The sequence below is a fragment of the Pseudorasbora parva genome, chromosome 15 (assembly GCF_024679245.1).
Source record: "Pseudorasbora parva isolate DD20220531a chromosome 15, ASM2467924v1, whole genome shotgun sequence".
In the NCBI taxonomy this organism is placed as follows: domain Eukaryota; kingdom Metazoa; phylum Chordata; class Actinopteri; order Cypriniformes; family Gobionidae; genus Pseudorasbora; species Pseudorasbora parva.
In genome coordinates this window covers 12,109,595-12,136,331 of record NC_090186.1, presented here as the reverse complement: position 1 = coordinate 12,136,331, position 26,737 = coordinate 12,109,595, and the positions used below count along the sequence as shown (strand labels likewise).

At 38.1% G+C, this 26,737-nt stretch overlaps 3 protein-coding genes across 9 annotated transcripts in view; 1 reads left to right on the top strand and 2 right to left on the bottom strand.

Moving 5' to 3' along the window:
• The window catches only part of tns3.2 (tensin 3, tandem duplicate 2), a 64,608-nt gene extending 63,691 nt beyond the window's left edge, over nt 1–917 (bottom strand). For both annotated transcript variants that reach the window (XM_067417122.1, XM_067417123.1), the window contains exon 1: nt 763–917. The gene's annotated coding sequence lies outside the window, so the exon portion shown is untranslated. The remainder of the gene's footprint in view (nt 1–762) is intronic.
• Nucleotides 918–3,477: 2,560 nt separating this feature from the next.
• On the bottom strand, nt 3,478–10,185 carry si:ch211-191a24.4 (uncharacterized protein LOC100150331 homolog). 6 transcript variants are annotated; one of them, XM_067417144.1, is made up of 4 exons: nt 10,164–10,185; nt 8,760–8,889; nt 8,506–8,615; nt 3,478–4,346 (listed from the first exon to the last, which is right to left on the bottom strand). In XM_067417144.1, the coding sequence occupies exons 2-4, from the start codon at nt 8,885–8,887 to the stop codon at nt 3,691–3,693; spliced, it is 894 nt and encodes a 297-aa protein (XP_067273245.1). In that variant the 5' UTR covers nt 8,888–8,889; nt 10,164–10,185; the 3' UTR covers nt 3,478–3,690. The 6 variants fall into 6 exon arrangements, with proteins under 6 accessions (XP_067273245.1, XP_067273244.1, XP_067273243.1 ...); XM_067417143.1 differs by lacking the exon at nt 10,164–10,185 and adding an exon at nt 9,662–9,869 and having other exon boundaries at nt 8,760–8,892; XM_067417142.1 differs by lacking the exon at nt 10,164–10,185 and adding an exon at nt 9,662–9,869.
• A 1,933-nt stretch (nt 10,186–12,118) lies between these two features.
• mcm3l (MCM3 minichromosome maintenance deficient 3 (S. cerevisiae), like) lies at nt 12,119–26,661 on the top strand. The gene is made up of 17 exons (XM_067417127.1): nt 12,119–12,308; nt 12,395–12,507; nt 12,622–12,830; nt 13,075–13,205; nt 17,347–17,585; nt 17,664–17,772; nt 18,509–18,662; nt 20,645–20,776; nt 20,992–21,200; nt 21,291–21,465; nt 22,440–22,566; nt 22,670–22,820; nt 22,934–23,074; nt 23,158–23,249; nt 23,328–23,419; nt 25,895–25,970; nt 26,341–26,661. The coding sequence occupies exons 1-17, from the start codon at nt 12,237–12,239 to the stop codon at nt 26,537–26,539; spliced, it is 2,421 nt and encodes an 806-aa protein (XP_067273228.1). The 5' UTR covers nt 12,119–12,236; the 3' UTR covers nt 26,540–26,661.
• The last annotated feature ends 76 nt before the right edge of the window (nt 26,662–26,737 follow it).

The following is a 26,737-nucleotide window of genomic DNA, read 5'->3' as shown; positions in this document are numbered from 1 at the left end:
AAGGATGCTTTCTCTGTTCTTTTCATTCAGTATCTCTATTCCTCTAGAAAAAGAAAAAAAGAGTTTCATATTACTACTGCACTTCAGGCTAATACATGGGATCAGTGTCAAAAATAATGCTTGTTTAAGGTTCAATAAACCAAGTGCTATTTTTGCCCAAGACCCCTTCAGCTTCCAATACATAAACACATGACAGCCAGTCTTTTAAATGACATTTGTCTGACCCCTGTCATGTGATGGTGGAGAGGCAAAACAGATCCATTGAACTGAAGTGAGACTCAAAGTGAGCCAATCAGAACATTTCTTTTGAGTTGACCTGGCACAAAGTGGACACACCTATTGACAAGACATAAGAGACAGAGAGGACTTTATAATCATTTCACTTCTAGCTTCCATTTACGTCTCAGTATAAATACCTGCTTCCATACATACCCATTCTCCACTTCAAGCTAAGGTTTATTTTGTCCATGTACCGCAAAATAGAAAATATTATAACTTTAGATCTGATCTGCTCACCTTGTTCCCTGTTCACACCAGATCAGATTTCTTAAAGTTCATCCACCTTCACTTTCAGCACTGCACACCTACACCATGTGCTGCGGCATACGTGCGTCAGGTCACTTATCTACAGTAAGTTTAATCCTTAACCTGTTTAACCTTCAACCTCCAACTAGTTCCGTTAAGAAACAAAACACAAATGATCGCTCACCTGAGTGCTGTCTTCATTGAATATATAAATAGAAAACACCTGAAAGAACTCACCCTTCTGTCCGGATTAAATCTCCTCTCGATAACCTTCTGAGCGTCTGAAAATAAAAAAAGAGAAAAGAAAGGCAGTGGAAGGCTTTGTCTGGTCCGCGACTGAGCTCACATGTACTTTGGCCGTTGTGGTGTATGTGCGTGTGCTCACCCGTTGTCACCACTTGTTGTGTGGCCAGCATGAGTAAAGAAACCCTACCAGGGGAACACACCTCCCTATTACAAAGAAAAAGCCCTGAGTCACACAATGGCCATATGATGAAGTAATAGTGGACACTTCTTTTTTTTCTTTGCATGTTGGAAAGTCCTGGTATATAACATTTAGTCAAGTAATCCATTGATTTCTAAATAATTTAAATTATGTGAGATGTTTTTCCATGCATTGACTGTAACTGGGTCATAATGGTTAAATATTACCAGTATGTGCATTCTACATTCCAGCTGTATCTAGAGCTGCGTGATTTTGCCTCTCAATCACAAACTGAAGACAGCTCTAAGAGCGTGACAGCTAAAGCAGAAACACAAATGTATTTTTAGAGTTGCTGAAAAATTTGAGGCTCTTCCAGTTATTGCTTATGGAATTTTACACAGGTCCTTCTCAAACAATTAGCATATTGTGATAAAGTTCATTATTTTCCATAATGTAATGATAAAAATTAAACTTTCATATATTTTAGATTCATTGCATACCAACTGAAATATTTTAGGTCTTTTATTGTTTTAATACTGATGATTTTGGCATACAGCTCATGAAAACCCAAAATTCCTATCTCAAAAAAATTGCATATTTCATCCAACCAATACAAGAAAAGTGTTTTTAATACAAAAAAAGTCAGCCTTCAAATAATTATGTTCAGTTATGTACTCAATACTTGGTTGGGAATCATTCTGCAGAAATGACTGCTTCAATGCGGCGTGGCATGGAGGCGATCAGCCTGTGGCACTGCTGAGGTGTTATGGAGGCCCAGGATGCTTCGATAGCGGCCTTAAGCTCATCCAGAGTGTTGGGTCTTGCGTCTCTCAACTTTCTCTTCAGAATATCCCACAGATTCTCTATGGGGTTCAGGTCAGGAGAGTTGGCAGGCCAATTGAGCACAGTAATACCATGGTCAGTAAACCATTTACCAGTGGTTTTGGCACTGTGAGCAGGTGCCAGTTCGTGCTGAAAAACGAAATCTTCATCGCCATAAAGCTTTTCAGCAGATGGATGCATGAAGTGCTCCAAAATCTCCTGATAGCTAGCTGCATTGACCCTGCCCTTGATAAAACACAGTGGACCAACACCAGCAGCTGACATGGCACCCCAGACCATCACTGACTGTGGGTACTTGACACTGGACTTCAGGCATTTTGGCATTTCCTTCTCCCCAGTCTTCCTCCAGACTCTGGCACCTTGATTTTTGAATGACATGCAAAATTTGCTTTCATCCGAAAAAAGTACTTTGGACCACTGAGCAACAGTCCAGTGCTGCTTCTCTGTAGCCCAAAAGTGGCTTGACCTGGGGAATGCGGCACCTGTAGCCCATTTCCTGCACACGCCTGTGCACGGTGGCTCTGGATGTTTCTACTCCAGACTCAGTCCACTGCTTCCGCAGGTCCCCTAAGGTCTGGAATCGGTCCTTCTCCACAATCTTCCTCAGGGTCCGGTCACCTCTTCTCGTTGTGCAGCGTTTTTTGCCACACTTTTTCGTTCCCATAGACTTCCCACTGAGGTGCCTTGAAACAGCACTCTGGGAACAGCCTATTCGTTCAGAAATTTCTTTCTGTGTCTTACCCTCTCACTTGAGGGTGTCAATGATGGCCTTCTGGACAGCAGTCAGGTCGGCAGTCTTACCCATGATTTTGGTTTTGAGTAATGAACCAGGCTGGGAGTTTTTAAAAGCCTAAGGAATCCTTTGCAGGTGTTTAGAGTTAATTATTTTATTCAGATGATTAGGTTAATAGCTCGTTTAGAGAACCTTTTCATGATATGCTAATTTTTTGAGATAGGAATTTTGGGTTTTCATGAGCTGTATGCCCAAATCATCAGTTTTAAAACAATAAAAGACCTGAAATATTTCCGTTTGAGTGCAATTAATCTAAAATATATGAAAGTACAAATTTTATCATTACATTATGGAAAATAATTAACTTTATCACAATATGCTATTTTTTGAGAAGGACCTGTATATATAATTGAATCCCAAACAACTTTATATCCATGAAGAATCTTTTTTTTAAAAAATGTTTAATATCATCTAGAAACATATTACATTTGGCACAGTGGAAAAAATAAAAGATTGTATAATGAATGCTAAAATCATATTCAGCTGTAATGCTAAGGTCATACATCATAGTAAAAATGAGGTTATACTGAGGGGCCAGAATTGCACGTGTATATGCTGCCCCCTATTGGACAATCAGCCATAGAGAATCAACAAGCTTAAAGGCTCCAAACATTTATGACTTTCTTCATTCTATGGAACATAAAAGAAGATATTTTGAGAAATGTCTCAGGTGTTTTTTTTACCTTATGATGGAAGTGAATGGTAACCAAAACAAACCATTGAAGACCCTTCAAAATATCTCAGTTTTTGAAAGTCATACAGGTTTGGAACACATCATCAAGGTGAGTAAATTATGACAATTTTCATTTTTGGTTGAACTATTGCTTTAAATGTTTTGCATAACTTAATATTCAATAGCAATGTCTAAAAATAACATAATTCTACTAATATCTATTGATTGAAATATTTTTTATTTATAAGGCTAAATGCTACAGCTTCATTTTTATTTTATGCAGGATTTATTCAATATTAACTGAAATATTTAAACAGCAAAATTCCACACTAATAAAATTTTTAAAAAATGTAAAAAAAGAAAAGGAAAGAATTTAAAATCAGCTTATATACATCCAGTTGATAGTTCCAGTCCACATTTTTGCAGCACAACTTAGACATAGATGTCAGGATTAAGAGTTCTTTCTTGAGGTGCGCTGGTTTCTTCTCTTCGTTCGGCTTTGTAGCGCTCACGCTCCTTAAAGTAACTTCTGACACCCTGGATAGTTTTTCCCGTCAAAAAGGCGCCAGCAGCGTACAGAATTGCGGTTATGATTCCAAACAGTGCGACGGATGCATCCCCCCCATTTACGCTACAGTTCATCCAGGTATATCCGTTACGAGCGTACAGTCGTTCGCGTTGAATGCACATGTCGGTTGAGTTCACATAGATCACGAAATGCAGGTACAAACCTACAGCAACCACGTAAGCCACTGCACCAATGATCTGGAATGCAAACTGTCCGATTAGCATCTTCCGTGGAAGCCTGTGGGCCGGTTTGCTGCCGGACACAACAAACAGGAGCGAAAGCACACCAAATGTGAGGCTGAAGGCCACGCCTCCATAGACTAGAGGTGCTCTCATTTGCCCGAACTGCATGTCAAGTTCACGCACCTTCTGCAGCTCCGTCCCCTCAAAAGGGATAATGGCGTCAATAAAGCTTGTGCCGCCCATACCCATCGCAGACATTCCCATCTGTGACATGTGAGCAGCCACCACGCAGATGAGCACCAACGCATTGGTCAGGATGGTGCATAACAACACAATACCTGAAAGAGAAACACATGCAACTACATAAGAAACTGCAAACTTGTTTGAGCAGGGGTTTTATAACTTTATGCCTTAAACTCCCAAATATGATGACCATCTGGTGAGGGACCCTCTTCCCAAAATTAAACACAGCTATGTTTTCAGGTACACACAGACACTGTAAGAAAAATAGTAAAAGCAGTATCATAAACATGACTGGAAAATTTAAGATTGGCTTTTACCAAGTGGCAACCTCCCACAGTTTCTGGACACTAGGGACAGGCTCCAGATAGGAGCAGAATCTCATTGAGCTCCATGTTAAAATGCCCAAATTTACAGCAGAAAAAAAACATATTTACAGCCTGGTACAAATTTTGGTTTTGGTCTATATGGCTAATTTTGCCCTTCATGACAACTGTGAGGGTGGTGAATATTTTTAGAACTAGTTCGTTTCACGTTATATAAACCCTTAATTTCTGCATAATTAAGGGCGTGGTCACTTTGATTGACAGGTGGATGGCCATTTATCCGCTGTCTGTTAGTCATCGTGTAACCTCAGCTCCGCCCACGTCCCGCCTCTTTGCCAATTTTCTGTTATCCGGGCGAGACGATGACGCGTTGCCAAGATGGAAACGGCCTACTTAACGCTTCAAAACTTCACTTCAGAATCCTATGGGTGACATCATGGACACTACGTCCATATTTTTTTTACAGTCTATGACTTTTACACATCAGTTTTTATCCAATATTAAAATTTTTCAGTCAAAAATTACAAAATGTTCTGTTATTGTGTACAACTGAGTAAGTTTGTATGCATCCGCGCATGTGTCATTTTATTAAATAACTTTTGTTTTTACAAGCATGCCAATTGAGTGCAACAGTAATGCTCTGGAAGTAAAAACTCCATGGGGAAATTAATTTTGAATAATAATTTATACACCTTTAAAGACAGCCCAACTGTGAGCTATCGATGGTATTTTTCTGCTGAAGACGTCAGGGGGGTATCCCAGAAAGTAAGGTTAACTTACCGTCACATATCCTTGAACTCTCAATTGATTAACCCAAACCTTGCTTAATCGAGGTATGCTGGTTTCAAAAACGAGTCCGGGAGTAAGTTCAGACAACTCAGAGTATGTTCCTGGTTAACACCACCCAAGACATTCTCAACAGATTCATGAATCAATAATTGGAAACAGATGCTAAGAAGAAGTGCACCATTCTACTTCCTCTTCTTCTTTTGTTTAATGGCGATTTACATAACCTACTAAGTGCACATCGCCACCTATTTGGTGGTTGTGCAATAATTTTTTCAATGTCTTTGTTTAATAAGTAATCTTTACGAATTTTATTGTTTGTTTGATGCTAATTAACTGAATGCAGATCCATGTGTGAGATGACAATAACATACATATATTTGAATTGCATTATAATGTAAACATTTGTTATTCAAATTCTTTAGAATTATTAATATATAGTATTGTATATTATATAACTGAAACAAATTTGGTTTTATTAAAGGTGCACTATGTAGTATTTTTGCAGTAAAATATCCAAAAACTACTAGGCCAGTGCTATACATTTTGTTCAGTTGAGTACTTACAATATCCCAAACGTTTCCAACTATTTGTTAATTGTGAGAAAATTGCTATTTTAACTAAGGACTGGGACGTTTCTGCATAGCGTTTGAGCGAGTTGCCTGTCAATCGCGTCATATCAGCGCTACCCTCGGTTTCATTTGGCAGAAGCGCTTTTCTCTTAGCAGTGTGAACATGTCACAGCAGCGCCAAGCGAATGCACAGAGTAACGTCATAACATAATTTTAAACACACTTAAATGTATCTGATATGATAAACAGAGCTGCTTTACCTTATAATCATGACCGGAAAAAGCGGAAGTGCACACGCCCGGTGACTGTGTCCCGTCCCGTCACAATAAAAGTCCCGGTACTCGCGAGCCGTGTGTTTGTATAACAATCGCTCCGGCAGCCGTGCTCAGCTCCACAACACTCAGTCCTGCTCTGCTTTACACTACAGTAACGTTAATAACCGCATCCATAAACATGATTTCTGCCCAAGTCCTATTTTCCACCGGCTGTGAGGTGAAGACCACATGTCCCAAGATACTGCGCTCACACTTGGCGTCATCAAACTACACATTTGTTTAGAATAGGCGCCCTCTAGCGGACGGAAAGTTGCATTGTGCATCTTTAATAACTATATTCATTATTTAAAACACACACCTAATAATCAAACTAACCCTGGAACATAACCTGCTCTGGAGCAGCCACACACACATACCCTGAAAGTTGAGGATATCCGCTCAGTTACCGGTACTCTCAAACATCCCCGGGTATGTCACATAACCTGCATTCTGCAATACCCCCCAGCTCACATTATTTCAGCCTATTTTTTTAAATAATCATGTTTAACAGTGGGATTCCTGGGAAAAACTACACTACCCATGATGCTGTACAGAAAATAAACCAATCAGAGAGTCAGAAAAAAGCAACAGGCCAAAATAGCTCTTTAGCTCCGCCCACTCTATAAAGCACTGTGAATGACGTAAGAGTCATGTTGTCAAATTCAGCTGTAATGCTATTATAAAAATCTACATTTACAAATTAGTATTTTTATATTTCTCCATAGTTTTTCATTCTATTTTGCTGTTTGCAAATCTTCATTTGAAGTTTTCCCCTCACTAAAGCCGTTAAAGGGTTAGTTCACCCAGAAATGAAAACGCTGTTATTAAATAATCCCCCTCATGTCGTTCAAAAACTGTAAGACCTTCGTTCATCTTCGGAACACAAAGGAAGATATTTTTGATGAAATGCAAGAGCTCTCTGACCCCTCCATGGACAACAACGTAATTAACAGGACCAGAAAGGTAGTAAAGACATTGTTAAAATCGTCCATGTGACTACAGTGGTTCAACCTTAATTTTATGAAGTGATGAGAATAAGTTTTGTGTGCAAAAAAATAAAAAAAAATATAACAACTAACTATGTTTTTAAAACCTTTCTGGACCTTTTAAAAGTGGTGATTAAATTGCTGTCTATTGAGGGGTCAGAGAGCTCTAAGATTTCATCAAAAATATCTTCATTTGTGTTCCGAAGACAAACTAAGGTCTTACGGGTTTGGAACGACATGACGGTGAGTAAACTGGGCGGCAGTGGCTCAGTGGTTCATGTAGGTTGAACCACCGGAAGGTTATTGGTTCGATCCCAGGTTCCACCTGACCAAGTGTTGTCGTGTCCATGAGCAAAACACCTAACCCCAGCTGCTCCCGACGAGCTGGATGGCTGACATCGCCGTCGGTGTATGACTGGGTGAATATAAGGCAATATGTAAAGCGCTTTGGATGGCCATAGGGTCTATTAAAAGCGCTATAAAAATGCCGTCCATTTACCATTTAAATGACGACTTTTTTTGGGGGGGGTGAACTAACCCTTTAAGACCTTAATCTTGTGCTTTTGTCGTTTTGTCCGATTTTCAAAAACTTTTTTACTTCAAATCAAAGTTTGAAAGTGTCTGGTTTCAACCTCATAGCTGATTGTCTTGGTTCATAGCTGAGAACTCTTTAGTGAAGACTTTTTAAAACCCCTATATATAGGGTAAAAAAGGAAAAAATACATGCAGAAGAAGTACTGCTGAAAAAGGGTCGGACATTGTTGCACTCTATAAAGGTCACCTGCTAACATAATATCAAGTGAACAGCACAAATATTTTAATATTTTGAAAAATAATATATATAATTGTATAAAACAATACATTTGTATAACACTCTGAGATAATGTCAGAGTACACATAAACAGTGATGCTATACCTGGGGCATGCGTATGATTAAACAAGAGTGAGATATGTTACATACGTCTGCTATACGGAACACAGTAAAGGTGTGATGAAAGATTGGTATCAACAAGCTTAACCAGTTAGACCAGGTGAGAGGAGGAAAGGGGTAAATACATAGTGTCGTGTCAGAAGGTGTGGTTTGAGCTAGAGTAAAACCAGACCTGTGTATCTGTATGTTCGAAAAAAATCATGATCCCAGAATTGACACCCAATCCAGAGAATTACCAGCAACAGGTTTAGGCTCTTTGTCGAAGTTATTTGGATGCATTCAAACATACATACTGCAACATTTGTCTCCCATCCATAGTTATGGCCGTCTGTGAATGCCTACCTCTCCTGGAACAGATGTGGGTGCACTTTGACTCCCGGTGCTGCTCTCGAGGAGCGCTCCTCACAGGTCTCTGAGAACCTCTGGGGTAGTATGGGGGCTGGCTGGAAGACCTGGGTCAGATATAGCATACATGATTTAAAACTTCTAATGACGTAAAATATTCAAAAGCCCCCAAAAAAATCAATTTCTTTTTTTTTGTGGTGTAAATTTGTATTGTTGTTTGTTTGAACAGGTAGTAGGCTATGTCGTCTCACCTCTCGCTGCCGGATCGTCGGTCACTAGGACCGTCCCGTCGGCCGCGGGGGTCTCTGTCTCTATTCTCACTATAGTCTCCCCCGTTTCTCTCTCTCTGAGCACGATGGTTTCTGGATGGCTGGCTCATTGCTTCTTGAGGGAAAGATGATTTGGTGTATTATGTGTTTATAGCAGAGATTTTCAAATTTTACAGAACCAAGGGCCCCCAGCCAGGTCAACTTTGAGGGAAACCAAATATCCCAATACAAAACGGGGTAAGACATTCATATTATATATAATACCATTCATATTATATATATATATATATATATATATATATATATATATATATATATATATATATATATATATATATATATTCACACATACATACACACACAACACACACACACTTTTTATTTATGTTTATAATTATTTAAGTTGTTGAATGACTGATTTTTCTGTGTATGGACTCACCGTAAGATCCAGGGATGTGGACGGATTTATAAGAGAAACATCTCTATATTATATATCATTAACAATACAGTAAACATGTTTTTCAGTAAATGAGATTGTATTTTGAAAATACAAGCCTGCCAATCGTATCGTATTAACCGTTCTATTAACTAAAGACGTTTCGGGTTTCTGCCGCAATTTAACGCAAAGCAACCTGCGGGTCAGTATCGGTAAGTTTCACCTGTCTACTAGTTTCAGTTGACATCAGCAACAACAACATTACACTTTCGTTTTGTCTTAACAAATATAGCGAACAATATTTGTAAACACACCGCAAAAAGACAACTTACTTGCTTAAAGATCGCCGTTCACATTTGTTGTTGTTTTCAAAATAAACTTCACGACTTCCCACAAACTAACACGAGATTTTGACCGAAACCAGTCAGTGAAATCTCGCGATGATTACCTGTAGAATGGGTGTGGTTGAGCAGGTGATAAGCAGATGACGGCTCTGAATCAAGTTGAAAGCTCGTAATCTTTTTGAACGCTTATTCGCTGGCCTAAAAGATCTTATCCGTTATAACGGGAGCAAGGGTCACGACAGACTGCTGTCTGAGATCATAGACATGTGTCCGAAACAGAAGTGTCTCTGTTTGGAGCTAAACCTACGCCAGTGAAGAGTAAGAGCATGGTTTTGATTCATTCCAGCGACTCGATTCTTTTGAATCAGTTCATTCAAAAGATTCACTCACTGATTTTACGATTCCAGGTTTCTTGGAGTCGATTTTAAGCTTTGACTCCGTCCAAAAAAAAAAAAAAAACGCTAGGAGGAATATAAAGATTGCAGTCGTTTCACACTTAATTCATTTATCTCCGTCACAAAGCCTACACTCCCCTAATTAAAACAACCTTTTAGCGTGACTGTCCAAATAAAAGGAGTCATTAGGGATGATTTAAGATGTTGCTACCTGTTGCCAATTGCCATATTTTTCATAGGGAAAAGTCACGAAAAACAGTCGTGGTTGAATTTGTCAGAATTAGGGTGATGGAGCAACATCATCATCAAAATCACGCCTACACATCACATAGCCTATAATCAATACGAGGTGCTTGGACATAGTTAAAGATGAAATTAACAGCCTACCACACTTGTGTTTTTTATGGTTTAGGCCTATGATTAGTTTAATGATTATTAACACAAGGTTAACCAAGGAAAACCTACTGCATTAACATTTATTAAAGACTACGTCACTGTGGCTGTTATAAGCAAGATCGATGTGACAACTCCACAACTTAAGTTTTTGCGACAACTCCATTTCGTTAGCTACAGTGCAACTGCCATGCACAAGGCTAGCCTACTGAATGACAGTTCTCAAGTTCTTTATCAGTGACTAGATTTGTAACAAGTGCAATTTCGGACACCAAAAGAGTCGACAAGAGAGCCGATTCCTTCCTTTGGAGTCGACTCCCCAAGTTGTTGTTGTTGTTGTTGTTGTTGTTGTTGTTTTAACTGAACATTACAAAACATCATTATTAAAGTAATACAGATAGACATGGAAACAACAAAACAGAAAAGACAAGAAGATATACAGACAGATAAACTGCCAAGACAAAGCCTATATATATATATATATATATATATATATATATATATATATATATATATATATATATATATATATATATATATATATATATAAAGAACTAAAAAGTTACACCTTAAGAGGACAAAAAGGTTGAATGTAGATACCGTTTTTAATTGTTTTGGAATTACCAGAGCTTTGGATAGTTTCCATATACTTAATCTTTGAATAGAGAAAAAATAATTAGCAGATTTTTTTGTTTATTTGTTTTTTTGTGACATGTGAAATTTAGTAGAAGGCAATGTTCTTTTTTGACTAGGCCTAGTCAAAAAAAACAAAAGAAAACATATTTAAAACAGAAAGAAAAGTCACTCACAAAATAAGATTGGATAGCCAAAACGTTAAAAAAAAAATCTGTCCTAATTTTTTCTGGGTAGCTACAACAAGTGGAAACCTCTGAAAAGTGGAAGAAACTCCAATCCACTTCAATGTCTGGTTTACTGAGATTGACTTAGTTGGGTAACATTTGTGAATTAGCCTAATTTGAATGTAATTTTCGACTCCCAAGTATTCTGAGTTCGTTTGCACTCGAAATTCTGAATCAGTTGAGGAAACTTTCCATCCAAGTGATTCAAGAACTCTATCTGGGAAGGGCTCGGTCCGTGCTCGTCAAATGCATTTTAATGCTAGAGACAGGAACGAATGCAGTCACGCGTCAAAAGAGTCTGCAATGAATGAACGAAGAAGGATTCGATCACTTAAAAGATTCGTTCAAAACTCTGTATCGTTTAAGAACAAAGCACCACTTGAAATGGCTTGTTGCCTGAGCCGCATTCCTTCTGGAATGGCGTAATAAAAGAAAATGAGGACATTTATATGCGGATTATGTAACTATGTGTCAGTGTCAACAATAAATATTCCACAGAACTAAATAAACTCTCTGAATAAGTCATTGTCAGACTAAAACACTATACAGTCTTTATGGGTTCCTTATTACGACAGCAGCAGGCATCTCAGATGTCTGTTCACTGCTTTGTCAAATACAGTATGAAAATATCTATTAATAGGCTGCTGTGGAGTGGGGTTATTGCAAAAAGATACACTACTTCGTGTAACTTGGCATTTCACAATAAAGTGCCACATTCATCTGCTCTTCCACTGTTTGGGTTCAAGCAAGCGTGCACTTAAAGAGATTAATGGCTTACATTTATTGTGCTCAGTGTGACTTAGCTCGGTACAAAGAAGACACTTTTATTAAATGTATCTTTATGTTCAACGAATCAGAGGCTCTGAATAGATTAATGAGCCTAATTAGCATAATTGAATGGCAGGCCTGTGGCCCCTGGTTTCCCAGACAGACGCTTGCTTGGTCCTTTATGTTTGTGTGTTTGATTTTGTTGAACTGCAAAAGATTTGATATTGTAATGCAACCTTTGTCCTGACGCGAGAGGAGCTGAAATGGAGACTGGGCTGGAGGACCTTGAGCAGAGAGAGTCACAGAGGGAGTACCTGGACTTTTTGGATGATGATGTGAATTATTTTATTCTGTGTCTTTCTGTTTTTGACCTGTTTGTTTTGTGTAGACACTGTTATTTGAATTTGTTTGTCATTTACAGCAAGACCAGGGTATTTATCATGAGAAGGTCAGGAGTATGGTGTCCGAGGGCCAGTGTCGCCTTATTGTTAACGTTAATGACCTGCGACGAAAAAGTGAAAAACGAGCTAAAGAGTGAGCATTATTTTAAAAAATCATTTTATTTGAACACAATTTTCTCATATCATTGAAGTACTTTGGCCATGAATATATCCCGGAATCTTCTAATTAATGGCCTCTTGTCAATAGATTACTGAAGAATGCTTTTGCTGAGCTGGTGGCGTTCCAAAAAGCCCTAAAGGACCTTGTGGCTTCAATAGACACCACTTACGCGAAGCAGTTTGAAGAGTTCCACGTTGGTTTTGAGGGCAGCTTTGGGAGCAGACATCTGTCTCCACGTACTCTCAGTGCACGCTTTCTGGGAAATCTTGTGTGTGTGGAAGGCATTGTGACCAAGTGTAAGTTAGGATTTATTTCATTTATCAAATGACAAATTATCATTGTTCATTTAGGCCTACTTTTCTTTTTAATTAATACAATTTGATCCAAATCTTACACCCTGACTTTTGGATCAATGTGTTTAGGTTGGAGCTATGGTGTAGATAATGTGTATTTTTATTCCACCTCAGCGGGCATTATGCATTATAGTATGTTAAACACAAGCTGTCTTTTCTAATTTGTAATTTCGATGTGATCCTGTAGGTTCCTTGGTCAGGCCCAAGATTATGCGTAGTGTCCACTATTGTCCAGCCACCAAGAAAACCCTGGAGCGAAAATACACTGATCTTACCTCATTGGACGCTTTTCCTTCCAGTGCCATCTATCCAACCAAAGTTAGTAATGTTTGAATGGGTTATTTAAAAAAAACAAAGTTTATTTAAAAAGTTTATCTATTAAACTAATTTAATAATCTATTTAATAAATGGTTTATATATTTCTGTATATATTTATTTAACCATTTCATTTAGCTATTTAACAAAATAATAAATAGTTATGTAGTTATGATTTCTATTTATTTGACTTAAAATAATTAACTTTTGATTTGCTTATTTAACAAAATAATGCATATGTATATTTATTGATAACGGTAACTCAATTATTAAACTATTTATTTATATATTTTTAAAATGTATTAAACTACTTACTATTGTTAAACCAAGCCTATGATTTACTCACCCTCAAGTCATTATAGGTGTAAATGACTTTCTTCTTTCAGACAAATACAATCTGAGTTGTATTTAAAAAGTCCAGGCTAACGTTTAATCCAAGCAGTAGCTGTTTTTGAAGTCCATAAAAAATGCAGCTGTCCGTCAAATAACGTGCTACACACGGCTCCGATGAGCGGTTGTTATCTGGAAATAACATACCGCAGGAATGCGCGATTGACCAATCAGAATCAAGTATTTCACAGCGCCGCGTAATAAAGCTAAATAATACAAATATTATAAGAAAAATACTTTAAATGGACCATTTATTTCATTTAAAATTAGTTAAGGTGTATGGTCACATTTGACCACCTGGGTGTGTTTAATTAATAAGGAATAGCCTACTTTAGGGCTAAATACAAGAAAAACATTAACATTAACTCTACATAATAAATTAATACTGTAAGTGTTTGACGTAATAATCAAAGAACACTATGCTGTAGTGTTTACCAAAAAAAATTGCTGCAAATACCTGTTATGTATAGTACAGCTGTTGTCTATCTATTCTATTCAAATGTATTGACAGCGCTGGTTTGTTTAAAACTTCACGACCGTGTGCGCCGCCGCGAGCTAAAAGCTGGTCTTAACTCACATGCAATGGCAAATGCAATTTGCAATGGCTCAAGTGCGCCAAAATGGTATTTACTGTTTGAATTTCATATTAAAACTTTACACATTTTTTAAAGCTTAGACTTTGTTTAATATCAAAAGCAGGTTTGGCATTTTTTTCATGCAGTTTGACATGGGCAGAGCGTGAGAGTGAGAGCGAGACAGAGATTGAAAGCCTGATTATAAAGACCAGTGATCTAAATTAAGACTTCAGACTCGAGCAGAGTTTTCCGTGGATGATGGTGGTTATACATCAATGTCACCTAATGTAGCTAACATTAGGTAATTTTACTGAGCTCGCTACAATTAATTTACAGACAGTAGAGCTAACATTTCTTTCAGCTCAAACTTTTTTTTTACCTGTTAGGCTGCACCCCCACTTTTGAAAAAAGCCTAAGAAATGAATAAACAGTTAATGAATCCTTTGCACTAAAAGCATAAATGTGGTCTATATGTTTTTATTTGAAAGCAAACACTTGGCAGTTTACAAGACATAATTATAATTATTTTCAGAATCAAAAATAGCTATAAGCTTCAAAGTTTTGTAAAGTTATTAGAAATATATTTGTATTAAATATCTTTATGAAAATAAAATTGAAGTTGGCCTTGGAGCAATCTAGAAATGCATTAGAGCTAAAGCCACAAGTCTGACCATGTTATATTTCAGATCTGAAGATAAGTCTAAAACTCTGAATTTCAGGAAATGTTTTTGTGTGTTGATTTTGAGATTTCTCTAAAATATCATCTGATGTTTATTGCCATGTCTTCTGGGCTTTTATTCAGTGTATTCATTGCATCTTTTGTTTAGAGGTGCAATCTGCACCTCTTCAGGTCCCATTCAGTTTGTCTCCAGCAGCACACAACACCTCTGCGGTTATGGCTATAATTATTATTCCTTTGTCTGCATTGTAATTACTTCAAACCTTCAAATTTCTTCATTGTAATTACTTCAAACTTAAATTTATTTTATCAAACTTCTCACTTCACCTTCTCTGAGACTCTATCAAATGCTTTTCTTGCAAATAAACATTTCAGTAGTTTTAGATTTCAAAACTGTTCATAAAAATAAGGTATTGGCAGTTGCATCTTAGGGCCAGCAAAACAAACATTTATAAGATTAAAATCATGTTATATTCCAAATGTACTTCATTAGTCGAGTGTTTTAGATAACCAAGTGATCTCATGTGAATTTGGGTAAAGAAAAACTGACAGAAAATACGCAAAGATAAAAACTATGTCAAATAGCATTGCGTTATAAATATAATATATTATGAAAATACCCAACATGGCATAAAGAACACAAACAAACCATATATTGTCACGATTGTGTGTTTATTGTCTTCAAACGTGTCTATCTGCATGAAATAGCGATCTGATGATCTCTGGAAGCTGTTTTGTTTATGAATGTCATATGGTGTGTCTGTTCTTCATAAGCCAAATTAGGAGTGAATGTTCAGTAGTACAGCTTTCCAGCGCCCTCCGGCTGCCACAATGAAAACACAGCACATCAGTCTGCGCTCATAATGATACATCCGCGGATTTTGGATGAAGATTGAATAAATAATACTTCTCTGTATATAAATTTGACTCAAACATATGAGAATCTATCAATATTTCTCCACATCTGCACACATTTGAAGTAAAAGCCCCAGTGGTTAAATTGCCTTTTGTAGGGCGGGGGAGCCCTTATTTACAGTGAATGGTCATGATTCAAAATCGCTCCGTAAAATTACTTAATGTGTTTTACACTAAAAGTGCTCTTTTTCCAGTATTAATGTGTAAGGTAGGTTGAGTAGTTATTCAAACAAAGAGAAATACTTTACAATTCACTTTATTTTTTACCTTTAATAACAGGCAGGCAACGGATTTCACCCTGGGAAAATATATGAAATTGAACATGTTTAAAAATTGGATGGCAAATATGTAAACATCTTTTTAAACAAGAAAATGGAGTTAATTTAAGAGCTGCCTGGAACTTTTTTTGTGTTCAAGATTTACAAAAATTATATAATGAGACTGTACAACATGAATCCATTTTCCAAATGGTGTTTTAGTTGTACCCTGAATCATTATGGTACACTTATAATAAGTGTTTATATTGGCACTATTTCAGAGCGGTCTGGTAGGAGCGGCTGCGGAGGAGCACAGTCCCTGCGTGACTCGCTATAGACATAAAAACTGAGAGAGGTAGCTCCAGCTGCAATGTTCGTCCGCAAGACGCATGCAGTTTTGGTTATTAACCGCTAGAGTGCAAAAAGTTACGGACTGCAGCTTTAAAGAAATCTAATGTTTGATCGTGTCTGAATATGTATTCTATTGCAAAAAATAAGTAAGCAGTTATGATCTGCAATACTTCTTTGAGCAACTAGACACGTATAATTATAAAAGAGCCATACAGACACCTAATAGGTAATGGCATTACAAATAAAAAATATTATTAATAATATTATTACAAAATGACTCTAATTTGCATTGGAATTCTCTATTTCAACCTTAATTACTACACTACGTGTTATATGTAAGGGATAATGTACACCCAGCCGGTTGTTGTCACAGAATAAACCCCGACAGAGTGATCAGGATCCCGACGCGAAGCGGAGCATCACTCAGAAGGGGTTTATTCTGCGATAACAACCGGCTGGATGTACATTATCCCGCTTATTACACGGCTACTAGTCTCAAATAAATTAGACACAAAATATTGTCTTGAGATTAACTATTTTATTAGCTCTTACGCAAAGCTTAAAAAACAGTTCAAAAAATGCTTTAAGCCTTTATCTATTGCTGCTAAATGTAGAAAATGAATACCACCAATTTAATTTGATTAAATTAATGTTTAAGTTGATATTTACAAGAAATATTGTAACTGTTACTAACTTTTAACTGCTGTAAAAAGCACCTTATTTGTTTAAAGTGTTTGCAAACCATATGTTATTGCACTTGTTCATTTAGCTGCACTTTTGTATTCATTATTGAATTTTGTGCATACCGCGATTAATCACGGTTAATCACAGAAAATCACCTATTACAGAAATATGGATGTCTATTCAGAAGCATGTCCTAGTTGGCAGAATCCCAAGCATGCCGTAAATGAGCATGCCGTGATAACCAACTTGGCGTTATGATGACACGAATCACAAACTAAATCCTGCATTTGTAGGATGAAGAAAACAATCCTCTGGAGACGGAGTTTGGGCTGTGCTGCTATAAGGACCACCAGACGCTGACCCTTCAGGAGATGCCTGAGAAGGCCCCTGCGGGACAGCTGCCGCGCTCTGTGGACATCATTGCGAACGATGACCTCGTCGACCGGGTGAAACCAGGCGACCGCGTGCAGATTGTAGGGGTCTACCGTTGCTTGCCTGCGAAACAGGGGGGCTTCACCTCTGGGACCTTCAGGTGTGTGTTCATTTGAACTTTTCACGTGATCGGGTTTGGAATGTCATGTCCTCGGATGAACTTCTTGATTCTTTGCAGAACAATCCTGTTGGCTAACAATGTGAAGCTCATGAGTAAAGAGATTGTGCCGACGTTCTCTGCAGATGATGTTGCCAAGATCAAGAAGTTTTGCAAAGCTCATTCTAAAGTAAGAAAGAGACGCGCGCACACATTATCTGAGCTTTATTTATGAAGTGATTTATTCTAAATTTGGCTGCAATTCTCAAATTAGACTAGCCTGACAAGCCAAACCCACATCAAGTTGTTTGGTCTGGAAACTCACCACTGACAGGGCTCAATCCGAGGGACGGATAAACGGTTGTCTTTCAAACTCCCTCTGCACGTGATAGGATAGCGCTACAACCAACCAGAGCAACGAAGGTGAAGCGAAGCTTGTTGATAGATTAAACATTCGCCGTATCCGGTTGGCAAAGCTCCGAACACATCTTCCCTTTTTAAGAATGGCTTCAATGCCGTTCTTTTCTCAGAGAAAAGCTTAACTCCAAGACTTCCAGAGTCGTGGTCAAAGCTGATTCGAAAGACCGCCGTTCGGCAGTTTCTGTGTTTACTAGAAGCACGCAAACGCTACTCGGCTGTCATTATGTTAAGCCCCGCCCACCGACTCTATACACGATGTGATTGGCCCGGCAAGAGTTTGGCTTTTACAGCTCCGAAGTGTATTGAGAGTTGCTAGACGACACTCGCGGGCAGATTAGATTTGCTGCCGCTAGGGTGGGTCTAGATTTCTAGGCTAAAACTAGACCATATACTTTGTAGAAGCCTTCAGACTAGTACTCTACTGTAGGTTTTCAGTACTTTAGTGAAATGCAGCCCTGCTCAGTTTCATCTTTACTCTGCAAGGTAAGATTACTGATCTGTTTCAGGATGTCTTTGAGCAACTGAGTCGTTCTTTGGCTCCCAGTATCCATGGCCATGAGTACATAAAGAAGGCCATTCTGTGTCTGTTGTTGGGAGGCAATGAGACCAACCTAGAGAATGGAACACGCATCAGAGGAGACATAAATATTCTGCTCATAGGTTTGTGATGTTTATGGCTTTGTTATAATGTATAACAGAGAATTTTGTTATAAAGTTATTAAAGAGCATATGTGTTTCCGAGACTGTTAATTTTTTAACAGATAATGCATTTATTAACAAAAATTTTGGGGAGCTTAGGTGCACCTTAGGTGTGAGCTTTTTTGTTGTTGGCCAAGCACCCACTTTGATCAGTCTGCTAGTGATGCGCATGCTTTCATTTTGTGAAACTGTATCAAATGAAACTTATTTAGTTAAAAGTTAGTTATTTGTATTTACTAACTTATAATGAATTTGTCTGAATTTATGCATTTAATCTATATTTATATAAATTATACATTTTTGTCTTTTAATTTGATCTTTCTACAAATTTAATCAATTTACATTTAAGAAATAATTTTTATATGAATGTTATTTACATTAAATCTAAAGATTTATATAAATTAAATCTTTACACATATACAATTTATATAAATTTTTATGATATAAATCTATCTGCCCAAGCTGGTGTGTGGTGAACATTCTGGTGCAATATGGCTGCCGTCGCATCATCCAGGTGGATGCGGTACATTTTGTGGTGGTTGAGGAGATTCTAACCAATCACCCCCCATATGTAAAGCGATTTGAATGCCTAGAAAAACGCTATATAAATGTAACAAATTATTATTTATTATAAATAACCACCACTATGCTCCTCATGCTAGAGTTCAGTATCTCTTAAAGGGATGATTCACTCAAATGAAAATTAGCCCATGATTTACTCACCCTTGAGTCATCCTAGATGTACATGAAATTCTTCTTTGACAAATAAAAGTTGAGTTATATTAAAAAAGTCCTGGCTAATTCAAGCTTTAAAATGGCAAGGAATGTTGTTCTGTTTTTGAAGTCCATAAAACTCCATCTGTCCTTCAAATAATGTGCTCCACACGGTTCCGGGAGGTCAATAAATGCCTTCTGAAGCAAATTGTTGTGTTTGTGTAAGAAAAATATCCAAATGTAAAACTTTCTGATTTGAAGTTCTGGCCTATCGCCGTCCGTGGAAAAGTGTTGAAAGTGCCTTCTCGGAGTTCAAGATGCGTACGAGTTCTGGCGAGTGTACCTGACCAATAAAGAATAGCACTTAACCATCCATTTAAATTTAGTTTGTGTGTCCAAAAAAATAAAAATAAATTGTTTGTGTACTGTGCTTATTAACTGAGACTTCTTACAGGTTGTTGGCCTTGTTTGTTTCGTTGCTTCTATTGCGCTTCCCTTTTTTTGTAAGTCGCTTTGGATAAAAGCATCTGCTAAATGATTAAATGTAAATGTACCTGGTATAGCGTAAGTCTTTGAATTGCAGAGGCACTTTCAACACTTTGAGAATTTTTTATTTTATTTTTTAATTTTTTAAATCAACCGAATATGGAAGGCGATCAGCTGAAACTTTACTTGTTTTAAATATGGATATTTTTCTTAAACAAATGCTTAAATTCACTTCCAAAGGCATTTATTAACCTCCTGAAGCTGTGTGGAGCACATTATTTGACGGACAGATGCATTTTTATGGACTTCAAAAACATGACAATTCCTGGCATTTTAAAGCTTGGATTAAGCCTGGACTTTTTTTTTTTTTTATATATATATATAACTTAAATTCATCTGAAAGAAGACTGTCATATATAGCTAGGATGACTTGAGGGTGGGTAAGTCATGGGCTAATTTTCATTTTTGGGTGAACTATCCCTTTAATATATATACAGCATATTACTTATCTTAGAAACTTGGATTACTCTCTGCGGATATTTTAAAGAAACACTGGAGCTGTATATTTATATAAATTAAACCTTTCATTGTGTAAATAGATTCATTTTGTCTTCCCCCCCCCCCCCCCCCCCAATATTGAATTTATGAATTTTATTCGCTTGTATAAAAATGTATTTATTTTTATTTATTCCTAAGTCATTTCTGGCCCCGTAGTGCAGTGTTTTTCATTGGACTGTTCTCAGGTGACCCTTCAGTGGCGAAGTCTCAGTTGCTGCGGTATGTTTTGTTCACGGCACCAAGGGCAATTCCCACCACTGGACGAGGCTCATCTGGGGTGGGTCTGACCGCTGCAGTCACAACTGATCAAGAGACGGGTAACGCTTTTAACATTTGTTGACAAGTACACATGCATATGTTCACTCATTTCACTCTTGGAAATGCTCTTCATTAGTCATTTTCTATTCATGCAAGTGGAACATTTCAAGATGTGTTAAATCATAAATTTAAATCTGACAACAATGGCATCTTAATTGCATTATGAGGTTGAAGTTAAAATCTATAAAGTGCATTTATCCTTTGGTTAATCCAGGTGAGCGTCGTTTGGAGGCCGGAGCCATGGTTCTTGCTGACAGAGGTGTGGTGTGCATTGATGAATTTGATAAGATGTCTGACATGGACCGAACAGCCATCCATGAGGTGATGGAGCAGGGTAGGGTCACCATTTCCAAAGCTGGGATTCAGGCGAGGCTTAATGCTCGATGCAGTGTGTTGGCTGCTGCTAACCCTGTATATGGAAGGGTAAATAATGACTTTGCTTGTTTGGTAAAAATATATATTGGTAGTTGCTTTGTTTTAGTTTCTTATAATCCTACTGTATTCTTCACACAGTATGACCAGTATAAAACCCCAATGGAGAACATCGGGCTCCAGGATTCCTTGCTTTCCCGATTTGATCTGCTCTTTATTGTTCTGGATCAGATGGATCCAGATAGCGATCGGGAGATCTCGGAGCACGTGCTGCGGATGCATCGTTACAGAGCACAGGGGGAGCCGGATGGAGCAGGTGAGACTCATGGGTGTAGTTTGACATTTTAAGCTATGGAGAGGGGCAGGATTTGCCTGTGGTTTTAATAGAATGGTAATTTCTATTAAAGGGGGGGGGTGAAATGCTGTTTCATGCATACTGAGCTTTTTACACTGTTAAAGACTTGGATTCCCATCCTAAACATAGAAAAAGTTTCAAAAACTAATGTTGGACGTTTGATGGAGTATTTGTGTCAAAAATACTCCTTCCGGTTTCTCACAAGTTTCGGAGAGTTTTTTTCGAGTATGGGTCGGCTTGACGTTAATACAGCTTTTTTTTCTATGTATAACGTTACACTAGTCTGACGTGCAAAACCGTTCCGCTTGCTCGTCATTCTTTAGCTCCGTCCACACGATATGCCTCCAGGTGCTCGTTTTTCCCCCGGAAAGACTCAGTACAGCCCATATTTCTTTTATAAATATAATAAAACGAAAGACTTTTCGGAGATATGAAGGATACAATACTACTCTATAGGTACTCAAGATTGACTGAAACTGAGTGTGTCCCCCCCCCCCCCCCCCTCCCCTTAAAGTAAACATGGGAATATATAAATATTTCTCCAAATGTCACAAATAAACGGCAAGAATTGTGATTGAATATGTGTGCGCTGTTACTTGATTAGAAATAAAATAAACTTTATAAAACATTTTTTAGAGAGTTTAAACCATAACACTGAATAAAAGAGAGCATAGAGAGAAGATGGATGGATGGCTGGATGGATGGCATTCTGGCGCAATATGGCTGCCGTTGCACCATCTAGGCGGATACAGTACATTGGTTAAATCAGATTCTAACCCCCCCCTAATTTTACATTATAAAATACTATATAAATGTAACCTACTACTACGAATGTCTTATGGACCACAGTTTGAGATCCTCTGATGAAGATCACAATCTTCAGTTTTCAGCTTTAGTCAGCTGTTGATCTCGTCCTGTCATCTCTATACCAACAGCAATGCCACTGGGAAGCACGGTAGATGTATTCGCCACAGACGACCCAAACATCACAGAAGCAGCTGAGCAGGAGCTGCAGATCTATGAGAAAAAAGACAATGTCCTGCATGGCCACAGGAAGAAAAAGTACATATTTCTTCACTTAGGTTTAAATCTACTTTGCTTCCTAAATTGTCAGTCTACCATAATCCATTGGGTTTTTGTGGTGCTCATCATAATCATTTGAAAGGGAGAAGGTTGTTACCATGGAGTTCATCAGGAAGTACATCCACGTTGCTAAGCTGGTGAAGCCAGTCCTGACACAGGAGGCGTCGGACTACATAGCGGAGGAGTATTCCAGACTCCGGAGCCATGACCAAGTCAACAGTGAATCCGCCAGGGTCCGTAGAGCCCATACAACAAAGTTATTTTACATAAATGGATACGTTTAGATTATGCATCATGCTATTAGTAGTATTACTCTGGAATTGCTTGGTTTGGTCCCTTCCCACAGACGATGCCTGTGACAGCTCGAGCTCTGGAGACCATGATTCGATTGTCTACAGCCCACGCCAAGGCCCGCATGAGTAAAACCATCGATCTGGGAGATGCAGAAGCTGCACTTGAACTCATGCAGTTTGCTTATTTCAAAAAGGTATACAACTGTTCATATCCAGAACTGACAATAGTTAATTTTCATTTGTGTTTAACATGCTGTATTTTTGCATGACGTTGTAGATTCTGGAGAAGGATAAGAAGAGGAAGGTACCCGAGGACTCCGAAATGGACGTCTCTCAGAGCCAAGAGACGGAGAGTCAAAGGAACCTTAGGTCAGTGTGGATGGGAGGTTGATGCTACAGTAAAATTGAATGTTTGAAGTTGCAGGTGTGAGCTGGTTCTGTCTACAGGAAGCGTTCTCGCATCTCTAAAGATGATGATGTGGAAATGACCCAAGAAGGGGAAGACTCTGACCCATATGATTTCACAGAAGATGAAAACAGTAGGTCAACTGATTCAGTTTGACTTTTTAGTTAGCTTTGCTAGAAACCAATGCAGGTTATTGGTTTAGTTGTTGTACTAAATGTCAAGGCATTTCAACCCAGTGAATAGTTTTTCTCTCCCTCTAAACTGAATTTTAACCCTATAAAGCCAACTGTCTCATATGTTGCGTAAAATTGTAAGGCTTCTAAATTTTTAAACACAAAACTTTGATGTGAAAAACTTCCTTTCAGCTTTTCCCTTCAGGGGTCGCCATAGCGACTCATCTGCCTCTATCTAGTCCTATCCCCTGCGTCCTCTTCTCTCAGACCGACTACCTTCAACATCCTCCCTCACATCTCCCCCTCCCCAATATTGACAGAAATGAGAGCTGGAAGGGGAGATGTGAGGGAGGATTTTTCAGCCGAGACTTTTACTGCGCCGAGTCAAAGTGCTATTCCGCCATACATTATAGTTGTCCTTTTTAATCCCCTTAGAAAAGCACCACGTTTTATTTTGTCACTATTCAACTTTTCGTGTAACTGTATTTAAATAGGGAAACCGTGAAGGTGTTTGGTACTTCTAACTTGATCTCTGTTTGGTACCATAGTGAATGAACTGGGCTTAGTGGTCTAAGCTAAATGCTATCAGATCGTCACCGCGCGTCAGAGCGATTAAGTGCACGCACTCAGACGAGAGAGGTATGTATCAACTCGCCTTAGTTAAGGGAATAACATAGTTTAATATGAAAAAGCGGTGAAGTATCCCTTTAAAATTCTCAAAGCAAATTATGCATCTGTAGTGCTCTTTCTTGGCATGAATCATACTCTTTACCACAACTTCATTGTATGACTCATCAGCTTAATACTTCTGTAGTTTCCACAACTCTGCACATCTCCCTTGTTCTTAAAAAGCGGCACCAAAACACTTCTCCATTCCTCAAGCATCCTCTCACTCTCTAAGACCTCGTTGAACAGCCTAGTTAAAAACTCGACTGCCATCTCTCCTAGACACTTCCATACCGCCACTGGTATGTCATCAGGACCAATTGCCTTTCCTCTCTTCATCCTCTTCAAAGCTCTCCTAACTTCACCCTTGCTAATACTTTCTACTTCCTGCTCAACAATATTTGCCTCAACAGCTCCTCTTCTCTCCCTGTAATTTTTCCTCCTTCATCAGTCACTCAAAGTACTCCTTCCATCTGTCCCTCACCCTCCTATTACCTGTCAACACATGTCCATGTCAATCTTGAGTACCTATAGAGTAGTATTGCATCCTTCATATCTCAGAGTCTTTATTTTGATCATATTTATAAAAGACTAATGCGCTCTACCGATTCTTTCTGAAAACAGGCAAGCTCATGGAGGAGTGTAGTGGGTGGGCTTTATCCCTGAATAACTTTTGATTCACATGCATTCGTGTTTACATTTATATGCACTTTTCGATTTTCAACAAAACACAGATATTTGATGCAGTTTCACTCACCACCTGCGGTTTCAACTTCTGACTGGGAACAAACAAACACACTTGTAGAACTCCATTGCTTCTTAACACTGAACGGTTATCTTTCCTTCAAAACCAAAAACACACTTCTTTAGTGACATTGCTGATTTCTAAAACCAAAATGACAGCGCTGTCGACGGCATCTGTAACCCGAACGAAACTCATTGATTGGGCGCACTCTTGCTCTCTTTCTGGTTTGTGCGTGTAACTAGTCTTTTCTTCTCTTGTGTTTTTAATCAATAAAGCTTGTGTTTAAAAAAAAAAACTCTTCTTCCATGACTTTATTCTTGTTGGCTTTACACACAAACTAATAAGTACATTAGAGGGCGCACCCAACAAAGAGAACAAGCCAGCCAATAGGAAGCCCTGTTAATCCCTGTTTGATACAATCATGTTTCAGTGTGATTATTTACCAACGCATCTTTAGCAAGTGGAGACATATGCGTGTATATTTATAAAACTCGTTACATGTGCACATGCTCATTCGGGAGAAGTTCCCATACAAGGAATTCCACTTTTTTTGACATCATACAGTGCCACAGGCAAAAAAATAAAATAATAATTTGAATCTTGGAATGTATTTGCCACAGAAGGATGCTTATCTTAGAAATGCGTTCAATATAACTATTATCAGGATATAGTGACAACTGATATTTATATGCATTTTATGCAAGTAGTCTGCTATACTGTTATAAATATCTTATTGATTTGCGTTACAAGATATCAGAAATCCTTAATCTTAATTTTTGGCCATAAAAATATCAGCAATGGCACCAAATGTAGCATTTTTGTTCATACATATCATACTATATGAGCCATGAAAGCCTGACATATCAAATGATAATCTGCAAAAAATAGATTTGCTCTAAAGGCTTAAACCGTCTTGTGTAAGTTTTTACAGGGTTAACATTTTGAATATATTGATTTGTGGCATTATACATTTGAAACTGGTCCTGATAATGATTATTTTTTTTATTTATTTTTTTGATGACAGCTCAGCCGAGTCAGAAGAACAAGCCTGTGTCTCAGAGGAGCAGTCAGAGGAAGAAGGTTGACATCAGTCAGGACAGGTACAACAGATTCCAGATATCAGACTCTGGCCTGTGCAAAAAAAGTTTATTTTTATTTCATTCTTCCACTACATAGTTTGCATTACATTGATACAATTATTCTACCAAATTACACTTGAAATCTTTCTCAGCTGAAAAGCCATTGTGGAAAACTGTCAAAATGATAGTTTGTATTCGTGTTCCTACACAGTAAAAAAAAAAGGTATGACACAGTCTGTTCCTTTGTCAGCGATCTCTGTCCAAATTGGAAATCTTCTGCTTTTGCACTTCTACTCCCTCATTTAGTTTATTTATATTTTGTCAATTCAATGGGCTAACTGCACGTATGCTTTTGACAGCCTTTCATGTGACCTTTTGCAATAATTTTTAGATTGAAAGTCTTCAAGGCGGCTCTACTGAAGGCCTTTAAGGTGACCCGGTCTCAGTCTGTGGCAGTGCCTGATCTTCTGACTCATATGAACAAAGGCCAGGACGAGGAGTTTGACCAGAACGAGATTGAACTCCTGCTGGAGCGCATGCAGGATGACAACCAGGTCATGGTCTCAGAGAATGTGGTGTTTCTCATCTAAAGGATTGCCAATAGACAGCTGCAGCTTTTGCAAATTCAGAAATGTATACAACATTGCAATTATTTATATTCCAGCACTTTATTACAGACTGTAAAAAATACCAATAAATTGTGTACGCATTACTTTTTTTGATCAATTGTTTTATTTTATTCTTTTACAAATGAGTTGTGGCGAGGTGGATGAGCGAGAGACATGGGA